This window comes from Phaenicophaeus curvirostris, chromosome 11, assembly GCF_032191515.1.
Source record: "Phaenicophaeus curvirostris isolate KB17595 chromosome 11, BPBGC_Pcur_1.0, whole genome shotgun sequence".
Taxonomy (NCBI): domain Eukaryota; kingdom Metazoa; phylum Chordata; class Aves; order Cuculiformes; family Cuculidae; genus Phaenicophaeus; species Phaenicophaeus curvirostris.
Window position 1 is genome coordinate 17,937,605 of NC_091402.1, and position 19,507 is coordinate 17,957,111.

Sequence of the window (19,507 nt, forward strand, 5' to 3'; positions counted from 1 at the left end):
GCTGCTTGTGCCGTGGGCGCCACAACCAGGGGAACACGGCACCATGTCCACGGTCCCCTGCAGTCCCACCCTATGCTCCCCCGTGCCTTCTCCAGCCTCCGCCAAGGAGATTTATTTTCTGCGCCCGAGGCGAGCCATCAGCTTGGCATTAGCAGCCGCCTTGGCCTGTAGCTCCCTCTCTCTGGCCAGGTCAAGCAGGATTTTCAGTACATGGGTGGGGACATCAAGTGACAGGGACACCTTTCCCACCTTTTTCCTGGGAGCAGGTCTCTTGGTGGCCGAGCTCATCGGCCAAGGCGATGCTTGTCTTGCTGACTCCTCTAGCAGCAGCGGGCTGGCTTTGTCTGGATGAGACCCTTCCCCAGAGCCAGGGTTGCTCCTCCTCATTTCGGTGAGACCCCGCAGCATCTCGTGAGTGCTGGTGGCTTCCCGCTTTGCCAGCTCGCCTCCATCTCCGGCTTGGGGGGCTGATGGGAGCGAGTCACGGCTTGGCCCCTTCCAGGCTCTCACTGGCACCCCGAGGACCACCAGGACAATGAGCAGCATCCCGCAGCGTGGCGTGGCCAAGGGAGCCTGTGGGGAGCACACAGACAGTGCTGATATCGTCCCCCTAGCACATTGTCACGGTCCCCAAGGCAGCACAGATCCCCACCGGGGTGGAACGCACAGAGCCCCTGCTCCCAATGCCAGCTGGCCATAGAATCATAGAATAATTTGGGACCTTTAAAAGTCATCTAGTCCCATCCTCCTGCAGTGAGCTGGGACATCTTCAACCACATCAGGTTACTCAGAGCCCCATCCAACCTGACCTTGAATGTTTCCAGTGATGGGGCATCTATCACCTCTTTGTTCAATGTCTGCCACAGGGAGGTCTCACCTCCCTTTTGGGGAGCCTTCAGTTTTCCACCTCAATTTTAATCCTTTTGCCTGTGTGCTGGAGATTTGAGGAGGCTGAAGGGGCTGTGGGAAGCAGATCAGGTGGGTGTCCCTGTCCTTTCCTGCAGCCCCTGGCCAGATGGTGGCTGTCCCCTCCCTTTCACACTCTCTAGCCCTTTGCTGCCCAAGAGAAGGGACATTCCCAGCCCTGGGGTGGCAGCACAGGGACTGCAGCCGCTCCCCAGCCCAGAGCTGCCCTTTGGTCAGGGAAGTGTGACATGATCTGGGTTTCAGGGCCAGGCAGGCTGTGGGGATTTCCTACTCCCACACCTTCCCTAGCGGATGCCTTGCTGCCACAGAGCTGCTGAGCTGTCTGGGACAAAAGCTACTGCTCTGGGAGTGACACGAGCAACTTGGCGTAAAATACACAGCAGACCGGTGGCAGCAGGGTGACGAGGACTTGGCCACGTGCGCTGAGCTATCCCAAGCCTCAGCAGCTTCCACTGCCCCGTGTCCCTCACCCTGGTGCCAAGGAGGACCCCGGGAGATGCAGGATGCTGTGCCAGGGGGTGGGAGTCAGTGCAGGTACAGGGGCAATGCCACACAAAACCTGCTGTATGGCTGCCTCTCCTCCGCATCAGTCACCTAGCGGCGTTTGCCCAGCTGGAAAGAGAGCAGTGAAAGGCATCCAGACTCCTGCAACACATCTTTGAGGTGAAACCCTTCAGAAAGCATCAGACCAGGCAGCTGGAGATGGTTTAACATGCTGGGAAGAGAGTAATGAAAAGCATCCAACTCCCTGCAACCCATTTCCTAGCTAACCCTCCCTGGAAAGCACCACCAACGGGCACAGGCTCACCATTTCCAGCAGGTCCTTGTCCTCTCAATGTTCAGGTGATGCTCCTGGTGTGCAGGGACCATGAGCTGGGGGAGTTTGTCCCACTCCCCGCTGAGCCCCAGTTCTTATCCTGCCCCCAGCTCCACCTCTGACCCACAGAGGGGGTGCTGGTGACACGTGGTGCAGGGGACACACTATGTTATTAATACATTTTGCCTAATAGCAGATGAAATCATCCCGGGCTGTGGGTGGGTGTTTGCACCCTCAGCTCCATCCACTGCATTTGGAGGAGATTCCAGGAACCTCAGGCAGTGCAGGCATAATTATTTCATGGCTAACTTGTGAAATGGTTTTTATCCATCTAATTTAGGCTTCCTGCTCCTGTCATCCTTGGTAAACCACTTAAGGAAAGGATTCATCACTGCTGGCTGGCGTCCATGGCACTGACAGCGAGTGCCAGCCTCCCTGGCATTGTGCTGCTCAAAGCTCCTGGATGTTTCCTGGCACCAGAGTGGCACTGGTGTCCTGATGGACTCTCTGGTCATGGGGACATTGCTGGAGGCACGTCACCTCCCCACTGTGCCAACCACGGAGCGCTGTTTGCAGTCAGCTGCACCAGTGCAATCAGGACATAATTGGTTTGCAGCCCACCTTTATCCAGTCCAACCATGACACCATTGGTTTGAAGCCCATCTTCACCCTATCTAAACAGGGCACCACCGGTTTGCAGCTCACTTTTAACCAGTTCAACCAGGACACCACTGGTTTGCAGCCCACCCGCACCACTCCAGCCTGGGTAGCAGGCTGTGAGAACCCCCCAGAAGGGTTTTGCTTCGACGTTCCCTCCTTAGAGGCTGTGGGAGCACCCAGGGGCTCTCAGGCCAGGCAGGCACCAGCGTGAGATGAATTTGTGGGTGCTCAGCCTGGAGGGCTGGCCAGGGCAAGGAGCCAGGGCTCTGACCGCTGTGGGTCTTGCCTACCCCCGTGGCCACAGGGTGACCTGTGTCATGCCAGCCGCTCTCTCTCCCTGCAGCAGGCAGAGCAAATAACGCCAGCTCTGTTCCTCCTCGCGGAAGCAGCCAGGAACTCACCCCCGCAGCTTGTCAGAGTAGCCAAAATTAGCCGGCAGCCCTGATTCACCCAGCGCATCACGCAGCCCCCCAGCCTCGCGTGCCAACACGTTACTGCCCGGCCAGGGGGTCATGGCCTGGCTTGCGTCAGCTGGACATGTGTTGGGCACAGGGATGAGGCACCGGGGTCCCTGGGGGGATAAGGACTCCCAGTCAGCGCTGCTGGTTATGAGCAACAGGGAAGGGCATCCCAGCTTGGCTCAAGAGCTAGCCCCATACTCCACGGGCATCTCCAGTGGCGCGCCAAGAAGTGTAGCATCTCCCCATGAGCGCAGCTTTAATACCACAGCCCTCCCCCCCGCACCGGTACACATATACATTCGCTGTATACAGATATACACACAGAGCAGCGGTAGATATGGGCACCACGAAGCCCACCCAGCAGCCCCCCAGGCCCTGAGGCATCGAGGAGCACTTTCACACTCAGTCCTGGAGCTGTAGGGGGGCTGCAGACCTCTGTGAGCTGACATCGCTTTCACGAAGCCTTTGAGAGTGAGCGTAGGTGAGCAGGAACCTCCTCTAACATAGCACCATCCTCAGGGTTTCCGATCGGGTCAGGGAGTGCAGGTGAGCACCCCTGGATTAAAAAGACAGACGCGCTGCTGGCAGGTGTTCGACCTGGAGGGTAGAGCACAGAGAAAGCCTCCAGCCCTCCTGCAGGTCTTTGCCAAACCATTGCAGCTGCAAAAGGGCCCTGGTACGGTCCCGGTTGAGCTTAAGGTGAATTTATTCAGATGGAGCTGGGTGCAGGGTGGGGGATGAGGGATGCTGTGCAGGGTGGCACCAGCTGGCCCAGGGATGCAGGCAGCCTCCCCCAGCAAAGAGAGGGGAGCAGGGAGGGGCTGGAGACCTGGGGTGGGGCAGGGAAGGAGACAAGTAAGTTAGAGGGGAGCTAATTCATGCCAAGTCCCAGCTCCACTCCTAGGCTGCTGGAGAGGAGGCTTGGTGCCAAGAGCCATCCCATTGGCAGCAAATAAGTTAAAGATCAAATTGGGAACAGCCCAGGAAAATTCTAGCTGTGCAAGAGCCTTGGAGGGGGTGAGTTTTAAGAGCCTTGGAGGGGGTGTGGATTCTCGTTTGATATAAATTTCACCTTAACGGGCAATAAAACTGACATGAAAGGAAAAACCCATGAGCAGCAAAAAAGACATGTTAGAAATAGCACCAGGTTCCTGCCAGGTGGGCGCGTTGTCCCTGCCACCGCGGGCAGCCCAGCCCTGCCTGGGGCAGCAGCCCTGCCCGCCGAGACACTGCCTGCGCCTACGTGTTTGGCTGCCCTCCCTCCTCGCTGCCACCAACACCGCGGGCATCTGTGGAGAGCAGAGAGGTGGAATTTGAGGTGGGGGATGCAGTACCGTCCCCCCAGCTCGGCACTGGCCGAGCCCACGGCACCGGGTGGAGATCCTGCCAGTGCCAGTGGCCGTGCGGTGCCGTGCCTACCTGCCCCCGGGCGCTGCCCGCAGTGCCACTCGCACTCCTCCTTGCTGTCGAAGCGGTTGAAGTTGCCCCGGCAGCCGCTGTAAACGAAGGGCCGGCACTCGGTGACTCTTTGGTTGTAGTACCAGCGCAGCGTGTAGCGCTGGCAGTCGCCCTCGTCCAGCGGCAGGCTGCAGGGCTCCGCTGCGGGGGGAAAACGGTGACGGTGAGGACAGGCAGGAGCCAGCAGCTCCCGGGGCATTGAAGCAGCCAGACTCTCTTGGCAGAGAAGAAACCCCAGAAGAAGGCTCCTGACTGAGCACAGGCAGGGTTTGGCTGGAGGGGACATCTCCATGCCCTACCTAGGGGTGGGGCGTGAGGGCAGAAGACTGCTCTGAGCAAGCCCTCTCCCAGAGGCAGCACTCAGCAAAGGCTGGAGATAGACCTGGGAAGGAGGTGGCATAGGGACGTGACAGCCACAGGGCGCTTTAGAAGGACACCGGTGGGATCCTCCGCATGCTGCTGCTGCCACCAGAGCTTCCCTGCTCCACTGGGGGCTTTGGGATCCCCTCCTGCAGCTCATGAAACCAGCAAAGGGCAGCAGGTCCCACTGGCCCAGCAAACCACCCATCGCTGACAGTGACGGTTCAGTTAGGGGGACAGAGTGTACATAGCGTGCGCAGCATGGTGCATCCCGCCTAGGTGCCAGTGAGAGGGCTGCAAATCCCAAATCCCCACAGCCAGAGAGCTGCAAATCCCAAATCCCCACAGCCAGAGGGCTGCAAATCCCAAATTCCCCCAGCTGGAGGCTGCAGGGACTTGCTGCCAGACAGGATGTGGAGACACTGCCCCAAAAAACCCCGGGCAGCCCAGCAGTTGCCCCCTGCTGCTTTGTCCTCGGTGCCAGGCAGGCACAGGGAAGCTCACCACCCACTGGGGGCTGCTCTAAGCTGTCCATCTCATGGACCTCCTCATAGTCCTCCTCCTCTCCATACATGCTGTCGTACTCGAGGTCATCAGTGTCGAGCGTGACCTGCCTGTCCTGCCCTGCAAGACAGTGCCAGGCGTGAGCAGCCTTTGCTTTCCTCTCCATCCTGCTCCCCTCCAGCCCCAGCTCTGCACGTGACTGCATGAATCATAGAATCATAGAATCATAGAATAACCAGGTTGGAAGAGACCCACCGGATCATCAAGTCCAACCATTCCTATCAAACACATGCCCCTTAGCGCCCCATCCACCCATGCCTTAAACATCTCCAGGGAAGGTGACTCAACCACCTCCCTGGGCAGCCTGTTCCAGTGCCCAATGACCCTTTCTGTGAAAATTTTTTTCCACACACACACGCATGCACACACACTCCCTCCCTGCTGCCCTCTCCCCTCCCACTCTTTAGTTCAAGCCCCCTGGGTCAGGCAGCTTGGCTACTGATGGATGATCCCAGTGCCTGTGGGTTGAGGGCAGGGACACAACCAGCCCCGCACACAGAGAAGGGGAAAAGGGGGACAAAGGATTAAAAGCAGAGGGATGACACTTACCCTCCTCTTCCTCAGCATGTGACAACTTGAGCACTGGGACTGCCTGAGCGCTGCCAGCAGGGAATGGCTGGGTGGTGAAGGGCCCTGTGAGGGGGAAGGATGTGGAAAGGTATCAGGGAGGAGGTAAAGGAGTCTGGTGCGCTTCTCCTCCACCACCCAGGGGGAAACCACCCCTTGCAGGTGCGGAGCAGCCCAGCACTGCCCTGGCTCTGCTGCAGCCTACCAGGGTACATGACCAGGGATGGAGGAACTAGGACACCCCCTCCGCTCCCTGCACCACAGACCAGGGCTGCCAGGGGCTCCCAGAGCAGAGACAGGCTGGAGGAGCTGCTGCCCAGCAGGAAAGTGCCTGCTGGGAGCCCAGCAGGATGGGGATGATGATGGGGATGACGATGGGGATGACGATGGGGATGACGATGGGCATGGGGAGACACATATACCCACAGGGCCAGATTCTGTGAGCCATCTGGGCTCTCCATCACCTGTTTGGCGGTGCTCCCTCTCCTGGCGGACAATTCTTCCTCCTCCCTGGGTAGAGTGGAGGCTGCTTCTGGCCTGAGCACCCCAGCCTCCTTGGAGAGAAAGCACCCACCTCAATCCAGCCAACCCATTGCCTCTCCCCTCCATCCCACTCCTCCATCTCACCCTCACTCTCCAGCAGTCCTAGCCCTGCAAGCTCACTTGCCCTGGCACCCAAGCATGGTTGAGCACAGCCCCCATCATCCCTTCTCAATCAGGCAGAGCCTGGACCCCATCATCCTGACCCAACCATCCTTGTAGATCCCTGCTTCTGCCATGGTCCAATCCTCCTCTGTGGGCATGGTCCCACACTGATGTCAACCCTGACCAAGCAGCTTCAGGGACGTCCCAGAGGGTCCCAGCTGCCTTCAGCCCCAAGAAAAGCAGCGGCACACCTGGGTGCTGGGACCCCCTTTGGAGCCAAAAGCATAGGGCAGGGGTGTAGGAAGGAAGAGCCATAACCTGAGTGCTCACGTGGATCCTGGCGCTGTGGGAAGTGGCCGCCGCAGGCTGCAGGAGAGATGGTGGAAGGGGTGAGAGGCAGCACAGGGCCAGAGCCCCAGCCCTGGGGCAGCGCGGGGGGGATGCTCACCACAGTGCTGGTTCATCTCCTGCCTAACGAAGGCGCGGATCTCCTCCTCCTGCCGGGCACCCGAGGGGGCCAAGGACCAGCGTTGCGACAGGGGATGGTTCAATTAGAGAGGAGGAAAAACCCTTCCACCAGGCCCATGTGCCGGAGCAGAGCCCAGAGGTGAGGGGAACCCCTCGATCAGTGACAGTGGGACAGATCCAGCACCCCGTCCCACCCAGAATGCCACAAGCCTGTGCCAGCTCCCCCCTGGCTCCTTACCGTCATGCCCGGCTCCCCTTTCTCCCCACGAAGCCCCTGCATGCCGGGACTGCCCTGGGGACAAGGAGATGGGAGGTGGGAGACTGCTCCGGCTCGGGCTCACCCACCTGTGGCCAGGCACCTGCTCACCCACCTGCTCTCCTCTCTCACCAGGGATTCCGGGCACGCCTTGAGCTCCCGGCACCGACTGCCCAGGGGGGCCTCTCTCCCCCTGCAAAGATCATTTGCTCAGGGTCTGGCAGGCAGCTCTGGAGCCTCTCTGCCCTCTCTCAGTACCATGGATGTGCTTGCTCTCCCCGTCCCTGCATGCCAGGAAGGATGGGAACAGGGACAGGTCCAGCCCAGCCTCGGGACAAGAAGGGTCTCAAGCTCCCAGGCTCCCATCCCGGGGGCAGGGGGACAAAAGGGAGGACCGCAAAGCCAGCAAGCTGGCAGGAGAGGGTCAGAGCTGGGACACAGCTCCTGAGGCCACCAGACCCTCGTGCTCTCTGGGGAAAGGGTGCTCCTCCCATCACAGCACCCAGACGGGGACCAGCCACCCGCAGTGGGGACTCACCTTCTGGCCCTGCATGCCCTCAGGACCCCGTGGGCCAACAATTCCTGGAGGCCCCGGGGGGCCAGGAGCACCGTCACTGCCCCGGGGACCCGGGATACCGATAACACCGGGAGCGCCCTGCGGGAGAGCAGAGGGTGAGGCGGGGGGTGCCAGAGCCCCCTGGCCCACAGCAGGTACCACGGGCATTCTCCGACCCCGCAGCTGGACAGACCCAAAGCACCAGTGCCTTGTGGTAGAGTGGGGATTTGTCGTCACTCATAGCTTAGCGACATAATTTAGAGCAGCGCTGGGTGGCTCTTCTGGGAGCACTGATGTTCTTCAGACCAGGGCGAGATCCTAAGGAAAAGCGATGGGGTGCAATGCATCCCTTTCCAGCCCACTCACCCGGTCTCCTTTCTCCCCTTGGTCTCCTTTGGCTCCCTGCTGCCCGTCGAATCCTCGGTCACCCTGCGAAGAGGAAGGGGTGGGCAATGCAGGGCAGGCAGCAGGGTGTTCAAGTGCCAGCACAGCTTTTCCCGGTACTACCTTGACCTACCTTGGGTCCCATGAGCCCCTCCTTCCCAGGGATGCCCGGTGGTCCAGACAGACCCAGCTCTCCCTGGGGAACAAAGCAGCTGCCAGTCAGCCACCAGCCAAGCATCCCCAACCCACCCTGGCTCCAGCGCGGTGCTTACCGGCTCGCCTTTCCTCCCTGGCAGCCCCGAGCGCCCCGGGATGCCCGGCTCTCCCTACAGTGGGCAGGAGAGAGGCAGGGAGGTCAGTCCTGCACCCCGCAGCGCTCGGCCCCGAGCTGCGGGCACAGGAGGGGACCCTGCGCCCCGGCTGTGAGGCCGAGGTCTGGCCTCAGCCATCTCCCTGCTCCCACTGGCTGGTGGAGGGAATCCAAAGGGCAGCAGCCTCCAGGCAACATCCAGGCTCCTGTGGCACCCCGCGGGCACCCACTCACCTTCTCACCCTTGTCCCCATCGAGGCCACAGGCACCTTTCATGCCCCGGTCACCCTGTGAGGATGAGGAGGGGAGTCAGGGCCACGCTGAGCTGGTGTGGGCCCTGGCTCGGAGACCACCAGCAGGCAGAGACCAACCCACCTTGGGGCCACGCATGCCCAGGGGTCCCATGTCTCCCTTCTCTCCCCGGGCTCCAGGGATCCCGTCGCGGCCGGGTTGGCCCTGTAGGAGAGCACACAGTATGACGAGGGTCTGCTCTTGCCCCATGAAGGGGTGACAGCGGCACCAAGACACGGCTCCTCACCGGCTCACCAGGCTCTCCTGACGCTCCAACCTCTCCCTGGGGAAGGCAAAAACATGGATCTGGGCTGGCAAGGGGGACAGTGCCCCCAGTGCCCCCCAGAAGTTGCGTGTAACCTGCTCCTCACCTTCTGTCCGCCAGGGCCACGTGCCCCGGGGAAGCCCGCAGAGCCCTTCTCGCCTTGCTCACCCCTCGCGCCCTGCAAGCAGAACCACAGATGAATACAGAGCAGGAGGGAGAGCTCCAGCAATTGCATGGCCACAGCACGGCCACGGTGGCCTCCAAGGCTGGCTCTGCAGCTCCCTTTGCTGGAGGGCCAAGCACTGTGTGTGGGGTGCAGGGGTCCCATGCCCTAGTCCCTCCATCCACTGCCCTGCTGCAACCCTCCCTGGTCCCCAGCCCTGAGCCACACACAGACCCCTCCAGCCCCGTACCTTCTCTCCGGGCACGCCTTGCTCCCCCTTATCACCCTTGTCCCCTTCCATGCCCTTTAGGCCACGCTCTCCCTGCAAAAGGGAAACACAGGGAGGAATCAGGGGACAGGGAGATAAAGGAGAGAGGATGACGTGCTCTGCGAAGCGGGATCCCTCAGCAGCAAGAAGCCCTCCGAGTTCTTCTGGCAGGCAGGGAAGGGCTGCCCTGTGCTGCCTGGGAGACGAGGGAGCAGGATCAAGTCCCTGGGGCTGCAAGCTGCCCTGTGCCAGGTGTAGGGCAAGCAGGACCTCGGGGAGGGGGGATGCACAGGAGCCATCAGGGCAAGAGGGATTACACAGAGGGGGTCAAGAGGATGGGGACAGGTCTTACCGGCTCCCCCTTGCTGCCTCGTGCTCCAGCTGGCCCCTCCACCACCACAGTATCACCCTGCAAGTGGAAAGGAGAGAGGTGGGGGTGAGCAGAGGGGACAGTGTTGCTGCCCTCCCTCCAACTGCCTCCCATCCTGAGGACTCACCTTATCTCCTTTGGGACCTGGGAATCCAATGTCTCCCTGCAAGGAGGAGGAGATGGTGAGACAGTGCAAGGATGCCCCACAGGGAGTGGTAGCGCCTTTCAGGGGAACCCTACTCCTACCCCCGGAGGTGCATTGTACACTCTCCCAGCTCTCCAGCCCCTAAAGTCCCTTACCTTGTCCCCACGCTCCCCCCGGACCCCAGGCAAGCCCTGTGGAAAGAGGAGAGGGGTGGTCAGGGAGGGTCCTGGCTGGGGCTGCAGTCGGGGAGAGGGGTATTTACCGCCGGTCCCCGATCCCCTTCTGGCCCTGGGCGTCCATCTTCACCCTATGAGAAGAAAGGGATGTGAGTAGGGGGTCTAGGATGGGGTCCTCCTGTCTCACCCCACCCCACGGCCAGGCTCACTCTCCCCACAAGGCTACATGGTGGGATTTCCCATCCCTGATGGTGGGGACGCAGGGGGAGGATGCAGGGGGTCCGCAGTGTTACCTACCCGTGGCCCTGGGTCTCCACGTTCGCCTCTGGCTCCTGGCAGCCCGGCCCCTGGGGCACCCTGCCAGTGGGAAGGCAAGAGCTCATCAGCGTCCTTGCTGCCCACCTCTCCTCCCAGCCACACCACGTCCCCCCTGACGCCCCTGCAGACCCTCGCTGTCCTGCACGCCCAGCACAGACCAGACTCCCGTGTGCCACCATCCAGAGTGACTTCAGCATCACCCAGGGGGTGGCTTCAGCAAGGACACCCCACAAGAGGAGCAGCCCCAAACCCCTCATGCTATAGGGCTGCCCCTGTCCTACCTTGTCACCCTTCAGGCCAGAGGCCCCTTGTACGCCCTAAAAGAAAAAAAGAGGGGTGAGTGAGCTGCAGGAGGAAAGTGATGCTGAGCACCGCACCAGGTATCCCTAGGGCCCCACAGCAGCTCCTGTCCCGTGCTGGAGGCCCCAGCAGCCCCCAGCCCCACAGTCTGGGGCCAGGAAGGTGCAGGACGCATCCCCATCACCCTGCCCAAGTCGATGGGGAGCTGGGGCACAGCCTGCACCCCCAGGGATGCTGTGGCACCGGAGCCCCATACTCACAGCTGGCCCTGGTGGCCCCACGGGTCCTGGTGGTCCAGGAGTGCCATCTCTCCCAGGAAAGCCGATCAATCCCTGGCAGGGAAATACCAATGAGCAGGTAGGGACCACGTCTAGGAACCCACAGGGCTTGCAGGGACCCCACTGGTACTGCCCGAGGGTCAGGACACACAGACCAGCAGAGGTGAGCTACGGCCATCGCCTTTACCCTCTCTCCTGGTGGACCTGGTGGGCCAGGCTGCCCGTTGTCTCCTCTCAGGCCAGGCTGCCCTGGTGTCCCAGCGATGCCTGCTAAGCCTGGAGGTCCTGGTGGTCCTGGCAAGCCGAGGTCACCCTAAAGCAGGGAGGAGAAAGCTGGAGCCCAGGTAAACAGCACCAAGGAACATGCTTTTCCCTCAGCCAGCCAAGCTGGGGCAGAATCCAGGCACTGGGCACATGGTGAGAGCCAGAGGGACAGAGGGACAGGGGTTACCTTCAAGCCTGGAGGCCCATCCTGTCCTGGTGGTCCCCTCATACCGACACCTGGCGATCCCTGCGTAGTGGCAGAGCATGTGCTGTGCCTCCTGGCTGGTGAGCACGAGGGGGCCAGTGGCACCGTGCCACCCAGAGCAGTCCCTGCTGGGACCAGGGAACACTTACCTTCTCCCCTTTGGCTCCAGAGGATCCCTTGGCTCCCTGAGAAGATAGCAAGGCACCAGGAAAAGCTGTTGAGTGACAGGGACACAGGTCCCCCTCGGCAGCATTCACTGCCCCCAGTGTCCACATCACAGCCCCACCATGTGCCTCCTACTCACATCTTCCCCAGGATCCCCCGGTTCCCCGAATCCTCCTGGCTCCCCCTGGCATGGGAAAACAGGCAAAAAGAAGGGGCACGTCATGATGCACAGTGGGGAGCAGCTGTGGTGGGTCCCTCCAGCTGAGGGCAGGCAGATGGGGAGCCCCTGGCCCCCTCATCACCGGCTACCCACACAGTGCTCACCTTGTCACCCTTGGGGCCAGGCAAGCCACGGTCACCCTTGGAGCCCTGCCGGGGGGAGAGTGGTGTGAGGGGACAGAGGTGGCCACAGGGCTGGCTCAGCACCCGCCAAGGCAAGGAGAGAAGGCAGGGAATGGGGTTAATGGTGGGGACAAGGCTCACGGTGCCAACTCACGGGTTCTCCCAGCAGCACGTCCCTCAGCAGCGCCGGTTCACCCTGCAGCGACACGCGGGTGCTCAGAGACACCCACCTTGGGCATCAGCAGCGCCCAGGGGTTGGGGTCCCACCACTTTGCACCCCGTCTCCTTACCTTCTCGCCTTTGGCACCAGGAGGGCCAGCGATGGACTGGGATACAGGAGAGAGGGGCAGGTGAGCAGGGCTGCACAGGGATGCTCCCCCTCGTCCCAGCCTGGGAGCACCCAGGAAGGTCCCTTGGCAGCTCTGCACTCACCTGCCCAGGGGGTCCAGCATCCCCTGGCTCTCCCTTGGGACCGGCAGGGCCCACAGGTCCTGGCATGCCCTGCCACAAACAACACAGCCCTCAGCTGAGGATACCCCGGGCTGAGCCCCACGGGGATCCCGCTAGGACAGGATTGAGTAAGGAGCAACGTACCATCTTCCCGGGCATTCCTGCCTCTCCGTCCTTCCCCGGCACGCCGTCCCTGCCCGGCATGCCTGGCTTTCCGCTCTCCCCCTGCAGGAGGTGAGAGCCGGGCTGGGGTGCAGGGGTCCCTCAACCCCCTCGAGCAGCCAGAGCACCCCAGACCGCGGGCAGCCAGGCAGGAGGGGCAGTACACACTCACCACTTGTCCTGGCTGCCCGGGGACACCCGGTGGGCCCTGCAAGGGAGACAGAAATCAAGCAGCTGCCTGGGCACCAGGAATGGCCAAAGGGCAGGATGGGGAGTGCAGCAAACACCTACCCCGGGGCCGGGGGGGCCGGGCAGCCCCATGCTGCCCTGGGGACCGGGCAGGCCCTGCAATGGAAACAGCCACATCAGAGAGGGGCTGGCAACACTGCCCTGGCACAGCCGGGGCCTCGGCTGCACCCGCAGGGAGGAGCGCGGCAGCGGGGGCAGCTGGTTCTGGGGGGGCCAGGCAGGTGCTGGAGTGGAGTGTGCGGATGCTCACCCGGATGCTGGAGCCAGGCTCGCCCGGATCACCCTGCGAAAAGAGAGCCTGTGTCAGTTCCACCACCACGAGCCACCGTCCACCACGGTCACAGCCTCATCACAGTGCCTGCCGCAAGAATGTTCTCCAGGTCCAGCTGGATTTGGGAGGGGGTCCAGCTCAAAATGTCCTTCCCTCCAGCGCCAAACATCCCAAAACGTGGCCCTCCCTCCAGCCCCCAAAATCTGGCAAGGCACCGCTTTCCTCTGCCAAGCTGGACGTGGTGATGCCAACAGAGATGCTGATGATGTACCTTGGTGCCAGCTGGGCCCTGGGTCCCCGGTGGGCCAGCACTGCCCTGCGGGGACAAGGAGACGTGATGTTGGGGTGGTGCTGGCTGATGGCACGGTCCTAGCACTGCCACCTCACCCTGCTCCCTGGGGGAATCCCTGCCCTGCTGACACCCCCTTTCATGGCAGTCCCCTTCACAGGGCACGGGGTGGCTTCTTACCGGAGGTCCTGGTGGTCCTGGGTCTCCCTGGCTGCCCTGAAGGGAGGAAGAGACAGGGTCACTGCAGGGATGGGTTTTCCCCTGTGGGTGCAGCGGGTGTTCCCCAGGAGAGGAGAAGGTGCCAGCAGCTCTGGAAAGCACCCAGGCCAAGCGAGGACACGTCTGGCCAGCTCCTGGCACGACACTTGTGGCCAAGCACCCACACAGACAGAGAGGTGGCCCCGATGGCTTCACCCAGTGCCTGCACCCAGGAGCCCCTGGCTGTGCGCTGAGGTGGGGGGCACAGTGACACGGTGGGGACACGGACACCTACCGGGCGTCCCAGCACACCGGGGAAGCCTGGCAAACCCTGCAAAGAACACGTCAGAGTCAGTGGGTGAGCAGAAACCCCCAGGCAGCCCTGCCTGTGGGTTCTCTCTGCTCCTGGTGTGTGGTAACCAGCCTGGGGTACTCACAGCAGGTGGGCAGGAGGTCCCCATAGGACCTGTCAAGCCCAGCGCGGTGGGGAAGGAGCTGAGGGAGACGTGAATACTCCCACCAGTGCTGGTGGTAGCTGGTGCAGGACCACAGGACCATCCCCTCGTACCAGCCCACCCCCTATCACCATGTCCACACTCACCGGCTTCCCCTCGGGGCCAGCCAGCCCTCTCTCACCCGGGAGGCCCTGGAGCAAGAGATGGGGATGGGGTCAGTGCCAGGCAAGGAGACAGGGTCAGTGCCAGGTGAGGGGATGAGGTCAGTGCCAGGTGAGGGGACGGGGTCAGTGCCAGGTGAGGGGGACAGCGTGGTACTCACCGGGGCACCATCCCTGCCCTTCTCGCCAGGCTCCCCTCGCTCACCCCGCGGGCCTCCTTCACCCTGCAGAGGGGACAGGACCTTGTAGGACAGGCAGGGACCTTCCCATCCCTGCTGACCCCCAGAGGGCTGCCCTGTTGGCAGTGGGAGACTTACGACCGCAGACCTTATCTCCTTTGGGTCCCCGCTCGCCCTCAGCTCCTGCCTCGCCCTGCGTCAGGGAGAAGACAGATGCCATCAGCCCCTACCTGGGGACACCTGCCCTGCTATTGTCCTCAGTCCCAGCCCAACTCATCACGTTGGCTCGATCGCCTTGGGTGCCTTGTTCCTTTCTGCCCCGCCACGCACCTTTGCTCCCTTGGGTCCGGCGGGGCCGCGTTCGCCAGGCAAGCCCATCAGGCTGCCCTCCAGCACGTCCGCCTGCGGGCACGGTGCCATCAGGGCTGGCACCCAGGGGACCTCAAGGTGGCCCCCTGGGGGCACAACCCTCCCCGAGTCCCCATGCCAGGGGACGGGATGTGGCCACCCATCCCCAGAGGGGCAGGCTGGCACCACCTGGGGATGGTCCCCAGCAGCTGCCACCACCTACCTTGGGCCCTGGGGCCCCTGGGGGGCCGGGCAAGCCATCCCTGCCCTGGGTGGGTAGAAAAATAGATTAAGCATCAAAGGGACAGCAGGGCACGGGGGAGCAGAGCCATCCCAGTAGGGCCACATCTGGCCCCTACTGGGGGGCAAAGTGATGCCCAGTGACCCCCCCATCCTCCCAAAAGGTGCTCAGCACAGCGGGGTCGGAGAGGCAGTGTCCCCGTCCTGTCTCACCTGTTCACCCCGGTCACCCTTCTCACCCCGGTCACCTCGGTCACCCTGAGAAAACAACGGGGTGGCCGTCACGGGGCTGTCCCCGAGCTCCTGGGCCAGGTCCCCCTGCCCTCACCCCATGCCTCCGCACACACTCACCTTCTCGCCGGGCCGCCCAGCCTCCCCCAGCTCCCCGGCCCGGCCCGGCACCCCAGGGATACCCGGCTTGCCAGGCTCCCCTGGCTGCCCAGGCGGCCCCTCGGGACCCCGCTCGCCCACGGCGCGGCCCGTGGGACCCTGGGGGCCGGGGGCGCCCGTGTCCCCCTTGTCACCTTTGGGTCCTCGCTCGCCAGGGAAGCCTAAGGAGCCCTGCAAAACATAATAATATGTTGCCAGAGCTAGCCCTATGCTGGGTGTCAGCCCTCCTGAGTGCCCCAGGGCTTAGCCAGCTGCATAGACCCCAGCCGGGGTAGAATCATAGAATCACCAGGTTGGAAAAGACCCATCGGATCATCAAGTCCAACCATTCCTATCAAACACTAAACCATGCCCCTCAGCGCCTCGTCCACCCTTCCGTTAAACACCTCCAGGGAAGGTGACTCAACCCCCTCCCTGGGCAGCCTCTGCCAGGGACCAATGACCCCTTCTGTGAAATATTTTTTCCTGATGTTCAGCCTAAACCTCCCCTGGTGGAGCTTGAGGCCATTCCCTCTCGTCCTGTCCCCTGTCACTTGGGAGAAGAGGCCAGCTCCCTCCTCTCCACAACCTCCTTTCAGGGAGTTGTAGAGAGCAATGAGGTCTCCCCTCAGCCTCCTCTTCTCCAGGCTAAACACCCCCAGCTCTCTAGGGTGGGATCAGGGCACGCGTTTGGCCCTGGCGTCGAGACCGGCTCCGCTCACCTCTCGGCCTGGGGGTCCCCTCTCTCCTGGCTCCCCCCGGCTGCCCTTTTGGCCCCGGAGCCGCTCAGACACTGGCAGAAAGGAGTCCGAGCTCCCATCATAGGCACCTGTGAGCTCCTTCAGGGATGAAATCTGGGAGGGAAGGAAAATCCACAGTCGGGGGGACAGTGCAACCCAGCTGCAGCGCCCCACAGCCCTGCCAGCCCACCCCAGGTGCTCGGGTGTCCCACCACCTCCTGCGTCACCCCTCCTGGTGCCATGTGGCAGGAACATCCCCGACATCGACAGCCAGGGACTACGTACCTTGATGCCAAGTGCTTCCAGGCTACGTTCAATGTTCTGCAATAAAAAGCATTAAAAACGAAGCAGGTGCTGGCCTCCCTCCACCATGGGGGCTGCGGAGGGTCCTCTGTACCCTAGGGCTGACATCCCAGCCCAGCAGGTTGTGAAGGACTCACCACTGCACTCCCAGGGTCTCCACGTGCTCCAGGGTCACCAGGTCGCCCCTAGGTTTGCAGAGAAAAGTGGAATGAAAAGATGCACAGAGGTGCAGGAGGTGAGCAGCGCTGATGCTGCGCTCAGTAGGCTTCAGAGTTAACACTGCTGGTGCCGCTTGAGCAGGGGCTGTGGTTGCCGTCACCCAGCAGCTTGTCAGGCTCAGTGCTGGGGACTCACCGGCTCCCCTCGCAGTCCAGGTTCCCCTGGGTCCCCCTGAAACACAGCAAATGTATCAAGGAGGGGAAGCGCTGGGGGCCCGGAGTCCCACCAAGGACTCGTCCCCTCTGGCACAGGATCCCCCAGATCTTTGCCTTGGGGGCAGGAGCACACCTACCTTTGGTCCAGTCACCCCACGGGGGCCTGGTGAGCCCTAGAAGATGCAGAAGGACACAATGGCAGCTGAGGGAGCCCGCGGGCAGGACTCCTGCCCACCCCACAACAGCGCAGGCTCCGGAGTCTGGTGCTGGGTGGCACCCTGGGCTTGAGGATTACGTACCTGGCCTGGGGGGCCAACCAGCCCCGGGACACCGGGGAGGCCGGGGGGACCGAGGGGGCCTGGCACGCCCCTGTCCCCCTGCTCGCCCTTGGCACCACTGCGGCCCTGGCGAAAGAGCAGTATCAGTCCCAGCACAGGGGTGCCCAGGGCTGTCCCCAGTGGGGGCACATTCTCAGCGCCCTGATCACCAGGCTCCTCTGCAGGGAGGTACTCACGTCTCTGCCAGGGGGTCCTGCGTCACCTTTGTCTCCCTAACCAGGAGAGAAAAGAGTCAGAGGGATGCTGCCCCATCCCCACGGCCCTGAATGGTGCCCCTGGACCTGGGCAGGGAGGAAGCACCATGTGTGTGCGGACCATGCAGGGATTCAGCTCCTTACCTTTCTCCCATCCTCTCCTGGTGTCCCATCTTCTCCCTGGGGACACAGGTTGCCAGTCAGCACCTGACTCGACCACCCCAGCACAAGCATTGCAAGGGACAGGGACAGGCACCAGGGACACAGCTCAGAGAATAGGGGCTCTTTGCCACATCCCCTCTTCCCTTCACTCTGGAGTGGGATCAGTGGCTCTCAGGACCCCCTTGGTGAGCCCCAAAGCCAAGCCTTGTTCCCTCTACTCACGTTCTTGCCACTGAGGCCAGGTTTGCCATCGTTGCCAGCTTTACCCTGGGAGGAAAAAGAAGCAGTGAGAGCCCCCGCAGTGCCCTGCTGGTGCCAGGGGTCCCCGGCCCCACCGTGGAAGGAGGAGCTGGGCACTGGGTGAGCCCCATGGGGGCTCATCACGCATCCCTGGGGCGCAGGGCAGCTGGTACTTACGGGGACGCCAGGCGGTCCCAGGGGGCCCACGGGACCAGGCGGACCCTGCTCCCCACGCAGCCCTGGCAGCCCCTGTGGAGAAAGGAGATGTGGGAGCACAGGACAGCAGGGCACCCGTCTCCCCCAGCCAGTCTGGGAGAAAGGAGCAGGACTGGGACAGACAGTGGCACCCTGATGGGGACGGGGGACAGTCCCGCTGCGCTGCCCTGGACCAGGGAGCATGGGACAGGACAGGGATCCCTAGCAAGCGCAATGGCCCCACCAGGAGCACAACCCAACGCTGCCCTCTCCAGGGATACTTACATCCCGGCCAGGATCCCCCTGCTTCCCTGGGTCCCCCTGCAGAGAAGGAGGTGGTGAGAGCAGGGACACCCCCACCCTGCCAGGGGCTTCCCATAAGCATCCCCAGCCCAGAGCAGAGGGTGTCCTGGGGGTGGCTCCTCCTGCCCCATCATCCCTCCACCCAGCAGCCCCCCAGCTCGTGGTCCATGGGGGCAGCCGTGCTCCCCACCCTGGACCATGCTCACCCGCAGCCCCACAGGACCTGGGGGGCCAGGTTTGCCTTCCAGCCCATTGCGGCCATCCAGCCCTGGTGGGCCACGGTCCCCCTGTAAGAGAGCAGGGCAGGACAGCTGGAGACATGGGGCAGGACAGCTGGAGGCACGGGGCAGCCCCAAGCCCCTAGCCCCCTCACCTTCTCTCCTGGCAAGCCTCGGTCCCCAGGTTCACCCTGTGGGGTAAGAAGAGGGGTGAGCATTGTCCCCCTGAACAGGAGCCAAGCAGGGCATGGACCCCAACTCAGACCCTTGTGGGGAGGTGACACTCACCCGTGCACCAGGGGGACCGCGGGGGCCCTCCACACCCTGCAAGAGAGAGATACACTCAGCAGTAGAGGGAAAAGAGGGGTTCCTGGGTCCTCACCACCAGGACTTCGTCTCTCCCTCAGAACATCACCCACCTTGCTATCCCACCACCTCGCGCACCAGAGACCCAGCACCTACCCTCTCTCCAGTCAGGCCAGGGGAGCCGGCGTCACCCCGGGCACCCTTCGCACCATCCTCACCGGGGTCCCCAGGGTCCCCCTGCCAGGAAAGGGCACTGCATTTAGAAGATATTGTCCCAGCACCAGCACAAATGCCTGTGCCGAGCCCGTGCCAGAGCCCACGCTGAGCACCTCTGCGTGGTTTAAGGGCGGGATAATAACAAAGCTCTCAAAACACAGGCACAAGTGGGAAAAAAAAAAAAAAAGGGTTGCTGGGCTCAATGCAGCTCCTGGGTGGCCAGATAGTAGATGCAGAAGAAATGCAATTAGCAGCGCTGCTGAGCCAGGAACCAGCTGAGCCACAGCTGGAGACCCCGGTGCCATCCAGCAAAGAGCGCAGCCCATGGCCAGCTCCATCCTGAGCCTGAGCTGGCTCCGAAAAGCAGGACAGCGAGAGCTCAGGGTGCTGCTGTGGGATCCCTGAGGGGTTGGGGAGCCAGGAGCATGCTGACTCCCTCAAGGACCTCAGCCCTAAAGGGACCTCCTGCCCTGGCACCCTCCTCCCAGCACAGGGCAGGAGTATCAGCCCGTGTGCCCCCTGGATCCTACAAACCCCATCTCCCACACGGCTCTCAACCATGAT

At 62.5% G+C, this 19,507-nt stretch overlaps 1 protein-coding gene across 1 annotated transcript in view; it reads right to left on the reverse strand.

Moving 5' to 3' along the window:
• Positions 1 to 3,116: 3,116 nt before the first annotated feature.
• The window catches only part of COL7A1 (collagen type VII alpha 1 chain), a 33,519-nt gene continuing 17,128 nt past the window's right edge, over positions 3,117 to 19,507 (reverse strand). Inside the window, 62 exon segments of the mRNA XM_069866151.1 lie at positions 3,117 to 4,154; positions 4,285 to 4,464; positions 5,188 to 5,307; positions 5,797 to 5,880; positions 6,279 to 6,368; positions 6,778 to 6,825; positions 6,908 to 6,956; positions 7,166 to 7,219; positions 7,299 to 7,376; positions 7,722 to 7,838; positions 8,106 to 8,168; positions 8,257 to 8,319; positions 8,396 to 8,449; positions 8,668 to 8,721; positions 8,809 to 8,889; positions 8,972 to 9,007; positions 9,096 to 9,167; positions 9,403 to 9,474; positions 9,773 to 9,829; positions 9,918 to 9,953; positions 10,091 to 10,126; positions 10,198 to 10,242; positions 10,409 to 10,468; positions 10,711 to 10,746; positions 10,990 to 11,061; positions 11,195 to 11,320; positions 11,459 to 11,518; positions 11,626 to 11,661; positions 11,781 to 11,825; positions 11,966 to 12,010; positions 12,138 to 12,179; positions 12,274 to 12,309; positions 12,416 to 12,484; positions 12,578 to 12,658; positions 12,768 to 12,803; positions 12,881 to 12,940; positions 13,095 to 13,127; positions 13,387 to 13,431; positions 13,585 to 13,620; positions 13,898 to 13,933; positions 14,204 to 14,248; positions 14,380 to 14,442; positions 14,546 to 14,590; positions 14,728 to 14,799; positions 14,969 to 15,013; positions 15,199 to 15,233; positions 15,336 to 15,546; positions 16,077 to 16,208; positions 16,380 to 16,415; positions 16,535 to 16,582; positions 16,752 to 16,787; positions 16,909 to 16,944; positions 17,071 to 17,175; positions 17,286 to 17,321; positions 17,448 to 17,483; positions 17,688 to 17,732; positions 17,883 to 17,954; positions 18,186 to 18,221; positions 18,410 to 18,490; positions 18,577 to 18,612; positions 18,710 to 18,745; positions 18,884 to 18,964. Of these exon segments, the coding sequence (XP_069722252.1) occupies positions 4,105 to 4,154; positions 4,285 to 4,464; positions 5,188 to 5,307; positions 5,797 to 5,880; positions 6,279 to 6,368; positions 6,778 to 6,825; positions 6,908 to 6,956; positions 7,166 to 7,219; positions 7,299 to 7,376; positions 7,722 to 7,838; positions 8,106 to 8,168; positions 8,257 to 8,319; positions 8,396 to 8,449; positions 8,668 to 8,721; positions 8,809 to 8,889; positions 8,972 to 9,007; positions 9,096 to 9,167; positions 9,403 to 9,474; positions 9,773 to 9,829; positions 9,918 to 9,953; positions 10,091 to 10,126; positions 10,198 to 10,242; positions 10,409 to 10,468; positions 10,711 to 10,746; positions 10,990 to 11,061; positions 11,195 to 11,320; positions 11,459 to 11,518; positions 11,626 to 11,661; positions 11,781 to 11,825; positions 11,966 to 12,010; positions 12,138 to 12,179; positions 12,274 to 12,309; positions 12,416 to 12,484; positions 12,578 to 12,658; positions 12,768 to 12,803; positions 12,881 to 12,940; positions 13,095 to 13,127; positions 13,387 to 13,431; positions 13,585 to 13,620; positions 13,898 to 13,933; positions 14,204 to 14,248; positions 14,380 to 14,442; positions 14,546 to 14,590; positions 14,728 to 14,799; positions 14,969 to 15,013; positions 15,199 to 15,233; positions 15,336 to 15,546; positions 16,077 to 16,208; positions 16,380 to 16,415; positions 16,535 to 16,582; positions 16,752 to 16,787; positions 16,909 to 16,944; positions 17,071 to 17,175; positions 17,286 to 17,321; positions 17,448 to 17,483; positions 17,688 to 17,732; positions 17,883 to 17,954; positions 18,186 to 18,221; positions 18,410 to 18,490; positions 18,577 to 18,612; positions 18,710 to 18,745; positions 18,884 to 18,964 (3,861 nt within the window). The 3' untranslated portion in view covers positions 3,117 to 4,104.